The sequence below is a fragment of the Heloderma suspectum genome, chromosome 4, assembly GCF_057233095.1.
Source record: "Heloderma suspectum isolate Gila_16-S chromosome 4, 16-S_ref, whole genome shotgun sequence".
NCBI classification, from domain to species: domain Eukaryota; kingdom Metazoa; phylum Chordata; class Lepidosauria; order Squamata; family Helodermatidae; genus Heloderma; species Heloderma suspectum.
Window position 1 is genome coordinate 281,411,866 of NC_139461.1, and position 10,672 is coordinate 281,422,537.

General features: G+C 49.7%; 1 protein-coding gene across 2 annotated transcripts in view; it reads left to right on the forward strand.

Annotated features, from left to right (window-relative positions):
• KCNS1 (potassium voltage-gated channel modifier subfamily S member 1) overlaps positions 1-6,537 on the forward strand; it is a 44,617-nt gene extending 38,080 nt beyond the window's left edge. For both annotated transcript variants that reach the window (XM_084853982.1, XM_084853984.1), the window contains exon 3: positions 5,039-6,537. In XM_084853982.1, coding sequence (XP_084710108.1) covers positions 5,039-5,473 — 435 coding nt within the window. In that variant the 3' untranslated portion in view covers positions 5,474-6,537. The remainder of the gene's footprint in view (positions 1-5,038) is intronic.
• Positions 6,538-10,672: the final 4,135 nt, after the last annotated feature.

Consider the following 10,672-nt stretch of genomic DNA (forward strand, 5'->3'; position numbering starts at 1 on the left):
TCACTGCATTCTTGTGTGGGTGGCATCTTGTTCCTTGTTGTTAACTGACCTGGGGACATTTTATACTGAAGCATATACATTTTGCAAACCATGCAGATGCAGATAAACATAGCCAAGCCTCATTTCAGTCGGGGGTAAGGACTAGAGGGTTAAGCTGAAGGCGGCTTCGGGGACGAGGCGTGCTTGAGCCTGGGTGGTGCTGGGGAGGCTTAGCTTCATGGAGTAGTTGAATTCATGCAGCTCAAGTAGCAACGCTGGAAGTGCCAGGGTCATGGCAACAATTATATCGGGACCTGAGGACCGAGGGGTGGGTGGCAAGCACATCTTCGAAGGTTCTGTGGTAGGGGGCAGGTCGCCTGCGCAGAACTTCTGTTCTCTTCGGAAGTGCCTTTCTCGGTACTGCTCTGTGCTGTAAGCATGTTTTGTTTCATGGCTTCCCTCCCCACCCAGCCCACTCATGCAGCCAGTGCAGTGAGAGGCTGAAAGTGAAATAATGGCTGCTATAAAAAGATGAAAATGTGTTATTGATCCAGGAGCCAGGGACCCATTATTTTCAGGTGTAAACTGCATAGTGGGATCTTTGTGTAGTGGTTCCTTTGTATGGGAAACCACCTTCTCCTTGCTCGTAGCACTGTAGTTCCTAGACCTTAGCTAGCTTCCCCTCCAGCATTATCATGCTTTCTGCTATTGGTAGGGGGAAAGCATCTTGGCCTGTTCCACATTCATGGCTGGATTTGCGCTTCTAGAAGCTGTCCCTCTCTTATTTGACAGCTTCTTTTTGTGTCTGACTGTCACTATGCTGTTGTCCCTTCCGGTCTGTCACTTGTGCCCTGCCTATAAATAATCGGCTCTGACGGAGCTTGTTCTGCTCATGTCATGTGACTCTGTGTTAACCACCCGCCCCCCGCCCCACTTCTGCTGCTTAGAGGGACTTCCACTCCCTCACCTGACATGCCTGAGCAAACATGCACCCATGACACTGATGGATGGATTCGTCATCTTTTGACAGCGGCATGGGTCGTTCATTGTGTCAGTTCCAGCAGCAATCAGCCAGATAGTTTTGATCCTTTGCTGTGCCTCAGAGCAGAGTTACGGAGTAGAATGATCTATTGTTTGCGGGTCAGTTTTTAAGAAATAACAGGGCCGTGTTCAAGGAGGTTTGCCAAGCTATAAAGATGCAGAGGTCTGTCACAAAGGACTTTGAGTTCAGCCTGAGGAGTTGGAGGGGAGGCAAGTGGAATCCTGTGTTTCCCCAGAAGCTTCTTTAAAGGTTGCCGTACTATGCATGCTTAAGAACATCGGAAGCTGCTTTATTAATGACCATTGGGCCATTCAGCTCTGTTACACTGACTCTCAGTGGTTCTCCAGAGACTCCCAGCCCTACCTGGAGATGCTGGAAATTGAACCTGGGGCCTTCTCTGTGCAAAGCCATTGAGCTATGGCTCTTCTCCTTACTTGGGAGTAAGCGCCATCAAAGTCAGCGGGGCAAGCTCCTGAGCAAACTTGCATAGGATATAGCTGTACCTGTTGTAGTTTCATGTATTTCTCAGCTATGTTTCTTAACAGAGAACAAGTGTAGCATGGCAGCTCAGCATGTGTGCTGTGAACTGGGAAATTCCTGGTTCAGATCTCACCTCTAAGCCACAGATGCCTTTCTTGGCCGCTTTCCTATCCCACCTCTTCACTTTCCTGTCTTCCAGGTCTTAGTGAGGTAATGCATTGATCACTGGAAACCCTCTACGTCTATGCTAAGTATTTATTAATATGGCACTGATGTTCTACCATCAAAGTAAATTTATTTTAGCAGTGGCAAGATACCTACATGTGTTCAAAATCTGGTACCGCGGCAGTTTCAGGTCCATGTTGAGACTGAAGCCTTGGGGTGCGAAGGGCTTGTGGAAATGGTCCACCAGACGGAACTCTAAGCCATAAGATGGACCACTTTGTATCGGCAAATATGGAAGTGCCATCCTGGAATGTCTTTTGCAACCCTAGAGAGTAGGTTTGCTAGATAGTAAACCTCCTTTCACATTCATAACAAGGAATATTTCTGCAAGTTCAAGGCATAAGAGACCTGCCCAGAAGGTGGAGGAAGCTTGTCTTGTCTTCTTGGCTCTGGAACTGGAAACACTCCATTCTGACCCCTGTCTTGAGAACTGGCACTGGATATTTGCCTATCTCTGTTAACACCAATATGGCCATCCAATAGGATTGCCAGATTCAATCCATAGGAACATAGGAAGCTGCCTTATACTGAGTCAGACCATTTGGTCCATCTAGGCTGGTATTGTCAACACTGACTGGCAGCAATGGCTGTCCAGGTTTTCAGGCAGAATTCTTTCCTAACCCTACCTGAAGATCCTGGGGATTGAACCTGGGACCTTCTGCAAGCAAAGCAGATGTTCTACCACTGAGCTTTGGCCCTTCCCAAAGGACCAGCAAAAGGGGGAGTTTAGCTGGACACAACTTTTCTTGTCACAGCACGACAGTGGCAGGAGACACTTTGCGTCTCGTCCATTCATCCTCCTGCAAAATTGCACAAGCCCTGTTCCCCCAAGCGCCCTTGCATCAGCCACCTTCTTGATCTTCCCTGTGGCTGAGTTGGCTTCATCCATGCATGGCATAGCTCTAGGCATTGTGTGGGCCTCCCCCTTGTCTTTCCAGTGCCTGCTTTACAATCTGTGCAAGGGAAGCAAGTGACAGATATTTATTTGCCACCCAGAAATCAACCTGATAGTTGCCAAACGTTGCAGACACCAGGCGAGTGTTCGTCTTGGCGGAATGCAAACCGAGGACTGGCTCAACCTAGTGGGCTGGCAGTGGTTCCAGTCTGGAGCCGGGCTTTGTCCTGAGAACCAGCCTGGCAGCACCACGTAGCTTACTGCTGTTCCTGTGCCTTGTCCTTCACAGACACAACACTGGGAGTCAGAGAAGTGCCAAGGGACGTGATGGCTGCAGCTGCCTGATCCTTGAGGCTCAGCTGACATTAGTCGCAGAGGGTGTTGGTCAGCAAAGCATTTTGATTTACATTCCGAGAGCTGTTAAGAAGCGTACTGATCTGGGAAGGAGCCTGGGCCCTAGACTGGCAGATACCGAGCTGGTGATGGGAGGGTGCAGCCAGGTTTCTTAGCCCCTGGCCTAAGGCTGCAATCCTGCATACAGCTTAGGGGATGTGAATCCCACTGAAGTCAGTGAAATTCACGGGGCAATATTATTTGTTTATTTAAAGCTATTTTTACTGTGCTCCTCAGCCAAACAAGGCTCCCCGGGGCAACTTACGCTCAGTCAGTAAAACAAGACAGCTCCTGCCTAGAGGCGTACAGTCTAAACCTTACCCAGAAGACAGTCCCATTGAGTTCAGTGGGGCTTACTCCTGAGTTAGTGGGTATGGGACTGCAGCCTTCAACAGAGTAACCATGTGCAGGATCACTGCCTGTGACTGCAGGCAGCGTTTTACAAGCCATTTAGATGACAGCAGAAAGTCACCCACTTGTAGTTAATTATTATTATTAACTTCCCTGCAGTACAAATGGCTCCCTGTCATTCCCGCCCAAATAAAAGAGGGAAGAAATGTGAATTATGTTATGATACTGATTTTCAACTGTGCAATTCTATGGCCAGAAAAGAAATCTGTAACGAGCAATTCCAAAGATTGCAGCTGTAAAATATTAAGAGATTGCAAATTGGGTGTGATGTGAACTCGTGTAATGGTGTGTTTGCACTGCAAGAGGTCACTGAGGCTCAAAGCAGGAGGGATGAGTGTGGCATAGATGGTTGCTCTCTGTTTCAGAACTGCTCAATACCTGCTTGCTGGAGCTGAATTGTGAACTGTGTTTAGTCTAAAAATCTTCCAGGAAAGAGTTAAACATTATTTTTCAACATGCAGCAAATGGAGACGCAGCACGCAGCTGAAGGGCAGAACTACATGCTCCAAGGCAAACACTGGACTGTGTTTCCCTCAACACTAGTGTGGAGGGTGGGGAGACATGCAGGGGAAGAATTGGTGGGGGAGGTGCTGAGCCTTTACTTTGCCTGCTGATTCTCCCCCGCAAATACCTTTCCAGCCATTTGTAGTCCATTTGCTTTTCTTTGCAGTTGAGCTCCGAGACTATGACCAAGCCCAGCTTGGGCGGGGAACAACCTTAGGAGGAGGAATTTGCAGGACAGAATTGGTGGGCATAGGAATGGCTAAACACACACACACACACACACACACACACACACCCCTTTTGTCTACCTTTCTGCCTCCACATTGGAAGAAAGGCCGTAGCTCAGTGGAAGACTACATATTTGTGTGCAAAAGGTTCCAGGTCCATCTCCAGATAGTTCCAGATAGGAAATACTCCTGTCTGGAACCCTGGAGAGCTGCTGCCAGTCAACGTAAACCAGAGGTGCAAAACCAAAGGGCGAAATCCAGCCCACCTGGGGTCCCAAGCCGGTCCTCCGGGGTTCCCCAGTTGCCATGCACCTTTCTCCCAACCAGCAATTGTGTGGTGGTTTTCTGGCTTTTGTGCAGTTTCCCACCCATTCTAAAAGGTTGAAATGGCTCTGCTAAAGCTTAGTTACTGGCAGGAAGAACTGTAAGCCAAAATTTGCTAGTATTTTGGCCACATCCCTTTTGCCTTCAGCCCCTCCCACTACTTGAATGTGGGCCCAAGAGCTTCTCCCAAAATTGAATTCAGCCCTGAGGCTGGAAGAGGTTCAGCACCCCCAGCGTAGACACTACGGGGCTAGATGGACCAATGGCGTGACTCGGTAGAAGTCAGCTTCCTATGTTCCCAATACCTTAGCAAATGCAGGATAGGAAGTACAGTGAGGCACTGTGTTGTTCCACCCTAAGTGGATTTGCCACCTACCTCCCCACATGATTTAATCAGAAAGGTCCCTGTTAGGAGGGGGAAGGGAACAAACCAGATTCTCATGGAGTAGAAAAGCCAAGATGGGCCTGTGACTTCCTTTCACACAAAGCATCTCTCATGTATTGGTCCTGAGGCCTAACTGCTGCCATCCATGATCTTTTCTCTGTTTTCCTTTTCAGCACAGCTACAGAGAAGTGGGAATTCTTCTCCTGTACTTGGCTGTTGGGGTGTCTGTTTTCTCTGGAGTGGCCTACACTGCAGAAAAGGAGGAAGATGTTGGTTTTGACACTATCCCTGCCTGCTGGTGGTGGGGGACGGTTAGCATGACGACCGTAGGCTATGGAGACGTTGTGCCAGTGACTGTGGCTGGCAAGCTGGCAGCCTCTGGTTGCATCCTGGGTGGGATTTTGGTTGTGGCGCTGCCCATCACTATCATCTTCAACAAGTTCTCCCACTTCTACCGCAGGCAGAAGGCCCTTGAGGCTGCCGTGCGAAACAGCGACAAGAAGGAACCAGAGCACTCTGAGAATGACCCAAGCCAAGAGTCAGAGGTTCTAAGTGAAGTCTTCCAGAGGGATGATGACCTCACCAGAAACATCCTTCCAGTCCATTGAATGGACTGTGCATCAGGGACTGTAGTTCTATTCTGGCATCAGACAGCAGGCATGTTGCTAGTGAGATGGTAGCAGGACCATTATCTTTGCCATCGTGGACTCATTCATCATCAATGACCTGCCCCAGAAGCACTTGTGCAGTAACTTCCTGCTGAGCCAATGCAGAATACCCATTGACCTTATGCATCTGGATTTCCAGTATTCCACTAGGACGCTGTACACTGTGACTAACTCAACCCTCTACCCATCAAGGAACACTTGATTTCAACTCAACACTCTACCCATCAAGGAACACTTGGGCCAAACGGCCCAAATACTATGCTTCTCAATACAGCCTGTAGCTCAGCCCTCCAAAGCAGCAAAAAGAGGGCAGCTTTGCTATTATACACTCCTTTTAATGATGCCAGTTCCTTACTGGGGGCAATGCTACTGGCATCCCTCAGGTATGACCTACAGGCAGGTGTCAAGGTAACCAATTTGAATTGGAAATGCAAGACTGGAGTCTCGCGAACAGGCATATTGCGCAACCAAATCTGTATGTTTTTAAAAGATGGCCTTTTTTTGTGTTCAACTGCCATCCCCAAAATTACCACACATCCTCTTGGCCACATGTCCTCTGTCCAAATGCAGCCAAACACAGTTCCACCATCTATCATCTGATTGATACTCAACATTATTTTGCTTCCAGCCCATTTCTATATCCCGATTTATGATTTATCTTTAACTGTTGCCAAAGAGACTGGGTACTGGTTGTCAAGATTATCCTGGGTGCTGTGACAAATTCTTGTTTATAGCTTCCACATAGCTGAAATGATAGAAGGAATCTCCTGACTTGCCTTATAAATGTCTGTCTGACAGAGATCATGGAGGATCTTGGCATCCTAGCTGATGTAGCCTAGAACAATTCTAAATGGATCCAAAGCTGCTGAAGAAATATGGGGGGAATTGTGATGTTACAATCACTGGGGGGTGCCATTTGGTTCTCCACGGTCAATTTTCCACCTCCCATCTCTTAATGATTAGGATGAAATGGGTGATGTTATAAAACTATGTGTGGCACAGAGAATGTGGATAGAGAGGTTTTTTTCTTTCCCTCTCAACACTAATACTAGTAGCCACTCGGTGTAATTGATGGAGAATAGGCTCAAGGGTAGAGCAAAGGAAGTACTTTTTCACACAATGCAGAATTAGCTTATGGCATTCACTGCCGCAAGATGCAGTGGTAGCCATTGGTGTAGATAGCTTTAAAAGGAGATTAGACAAGGATAGGTTTATCAACAGCCATGATGGCTAAATGGGAGTGTTCATATTCAGCAACTGGTATGCCTCTGGGTACCAGCTGCTGAGGGGCAACAGTGGAGAAAGGCTGTTGCCTTTATACCCTGCTGTTGAGTTTCTTGGATGCATCTGGCCAGCCACTGTGGGAAAAGATGCTGGACTAAATGGACCTTCCATTTACAGACACAGGAAGTTGCCTTATGCTGAGTTGGACCATTGGTTCATCTAGGCCAGTACTGTTGACACTGACTGGCAGCAGCTCTGCAGGGTTGTTGTTGTTGTTTTTACCAGCCCTACCTGGAGATGCTGGGGACCTGAGACCTTCTGCATGCAAAACATGTTATCTACCACAGAGCTTTGCCTCTGCCCCCAGCAGGTGTGTTATATCTTCCCTGGTTACCATCATGTGGGGAGAACGAGAGAGTCCATGTTTTATGTTCCTGGCGGCTACTGGTGATGGTATAGAGACTCTCCATGTGACCATCTCTGCAGTAAGATCTTTTAAGTTAGGGCTGGGGAACTTGTGGATTTCCAGCTGATGTAGGACCCCAGCTCACCGTTCCCAGCCAGCATGGCCAATGGTCAGGAATGATTGGAGTTGTAGCGCAACATCGTCGGGAGAGCCACCAGTTTACCCACCCTTGTTACATTTTCTATGGCATTTCCATGGCAGTAGCAACACGTGCTCAAGCAGCTAATTAGATCACAAAATCATAGAACAGTAGGAGCCTACTACTAATAGAAGGGGGCTACGAGGCCATCAAGTCCAACCCCCTGCTCAATGATTATTCCACACTGATCTTGGTGCGTAGAGAAGGCTGCAATATGCAGGAGGTATCTTCGGAGGTGTCTTAGTGTCAGCACATACGTTTGCCTCATTACTGAAGATGCTTCATCTCCCAGTCTTTGTTCATACTAGGAATCCCCTGTCTCACTGAGCGGTGGTGGAAAGATTTCCAATGGAGGCTCCAAACACACAAGCAGCTCCAGCTGGTGGCAAGGGAATAGCCGTGGGTTTCATCCTCATTGGAGACGAGGAGTTATAACCACCTGACACACAGAAATAAGACCCCTACCAGCAACAGTATCGTAATGCCATCATTAGGCACAACCCAGTGAGCAAGCTTTCGAGTTTGCAGCATGGGGGGCATTGTTAAGCAAGAAGATGCTTGATGGGGATATATCGCTGGGCGTTATGAAAAGCCCCACTCTCTGCCATTTATAATCATCTTAAGATGGACTGGAAGAGGGGTTGTGCCGACTTGATTGGCTTAGATTGTGCTGGGTGCAAACACACAAAATCTCATGCTTCACCAAAGGTTACTGCAGCCTTCCCCAACCTGATGCCCTCCAAATGTGTTGGACTACAGCTCCCATCATCCCCAGCCGACTGGGGCTGAAGGAGCTGTAGTCCAACATATCTGGAGTGCAGCAGGTTGAGAGAGACTGAGCTACTGGAGGAAAGAAGCCACGGTTGCTCTCCCTTTGAAAAGATGAGTGCCAGCAGTTATTCGGGTCTGTCCTTAGCACTCATTGGAACAGACAGGTTCCTTGCAAAGCAGACGATCGCTTGCAGGAGATTAAAAGAGAAGTGATATGATGGCATGATGATGATGTTGCTTTAGTACAGGGGAGGGTGATCTCCGGCCTGCAGGCTTAATGCAGTCTGCGCTGAAGCCCAATCCGGCACGCGGAGGGTTGAACACCCTCCACAGGCCCTGCCCCTTCCCAAGCCGCATCCCTGGGGAAGAGGAATCCCCATCAGAAGACAAGCTGCACAGAGGGGAATTCCTTTCTTATCTCCAGAGATGAGAGATAAACTGGAGATTCCCCTGCACCACTCAGCCTGGGCTTGCAGAAGCTACTCCTGGAGGCACAAGTCAAATCCTTTTCCCTGCTGGTCACTCCCCGATAGGGACACGGGTGGCGCCGGAAGGAGCAGCATGGCTTGGCTGGGCAGCTGCGTCCTTCTGTTGCTGCTTGTGCCCCATCGGGACACGAGTGGCATGGAAAGCAGGAACCTGACTGTGGAGGGGAGTGGGTGGGGTGGATGATGTCATGGGAGAGGGAGGGCCTTTGGGGTGGGGGCCTGCCCCCTCAGCGTCATCTGGCTTGCCAGCTTGGTCCGAGGATGTAATCTGGACCCCGGGCCCCAAGTGGTTGCCCTCCCCTCCTCTATTGTATATGACGCTATGGGCTAAGGTGCTCCCTTCGCACCAGTGGCATAGCATTCTCCTATGCACCAAAGTAGCTGACGTGGTTGGGCCTGCACACTCCCCAGAAGAGCTCATACTGTCTAATGTAACATCAGAAGTGTGCTAGTTCCTGTGGAGAGAGAGAGTTGCATTATGAAGCCTTAATACACATTTGCCTCTTTGACATGAGGTTCAGACGTACAAAAAGGCGCTTTTCCTTTTGGGGGCTGCCTTCCAGCTAGTGACACTCTTGTTCTTTGGACTGGCAGAGGACCAGACAAAGCCCTCTTGGTTAACAGCAGATTGTATCGGGCTGGGTTTTCCAGTGTGGCACTCAGGCCTGGACCAAGCCCTCTTGCTGCCTCAAGCGAGGCGGCGCTGCTGCTCCCCATCCAGCTGGCCAGCTTGCTGCTGTTCTTGGCGGCGGTGGTGGCGGCCCTCCTGTGCGTGGGCCTTCCTCCCCACCGGCTGGCCTCTCCCTCACTTCCTTGGCTGGCCAGCTCAGCTGGTCGCTTGCTCCTGCCAGAGTGGCCGCTGCTCCCGCCATGTGCACCAAGTGTCGCGAGAGGACCAGCGAACTCCTGGGGGAGGTCGGCCAGGGCCAGCCTCTCATGATAGCTGGCAGGGTGGCTGGGGCACAAGGCAGGTGCGACCAGGCAGGCAGGAGCAAGCAGCCCACTGGCTGCCTGAGCACGTGAGGGAGCGGCTGGCCAAGCAAGCGGGTGGGCAGTGGCGGCAGCTCCACCCGTGGCTGCCTGCGACAGGAAGAAGCGGCAGGCCTTCCTGGCAGGGATGGGGTGGGGAGAGAAGTGCAGTGTGCCACTCTTTTCTGCTCCGCCGCCTGATGCGGGCGCTTGTCCCCACATAATGGTAGGACTGGCCCTGGTGGCAGTCAACAGAGCGGGTGGGGGGAGTTAGTTTTCGCCTTTCATCACTGAGAGGGGTTAAACAAGTGCAACTACTATAGCAGCATGGTGGCAGAAGATCTCGTCAGAGAATGCGGGATAACTGTGACTGGGTATGCATGGGAAGGTTATATGCATGAGGACTTGTCCCATGGTCCATATCCTGTATCATGCAGGGGTAATGTGTGTGTGTGTCTGGGGGGGGTGAATTTGGATAACTATTTGGGCACATTCTCTTGACAGCTTTGAAAGGGGTCAGACAGTTGTTCATGCATGCCATGATTTAAGCCATGACACTTTCATGCAAGCAGACAGGTCTTCTGCTTGTCTGGGCCATTCAGTCGTGGGATGCGTATGGCATTTGCAGCTTGAGAGAAGAGGTTTGCTCAGGCCCGTACAAAGATACTTGCTTTTCAGAGACAGCCTTCACTTGTGGCTCATTGCAGTGGAGGCTAGGAGTCTTAGTTAAGAATGACATCTCTGCTTCTAGGTTTTATGGTAACCCTCTGTTGTGGCTGTCTGTTGTGTTGCTAGTGATACCCAAATAAGTGGAGTTGCACTTGCAATCCATTCAAGAGGCCATTGTGTGATTCTACCGGTGTGGTCTCTGTTTTGTTTTGTTTGAAGAAGGAGAATTAGGGTGCAGTCCTATGTATGTTTAGACTGAAGAAGTCCTACAAATCCCAGCATTCTCCAGCTAGCCATGCTGGCTGGGGAATGCTGGAAGTTGTAGGGTTTTTTCCAGTGCTGGCTGGGGAATACTGGGAGTTGTAGGACTTTTTTCAGTTTAAACATGCATAGGATTGCACCTTTATTCATCT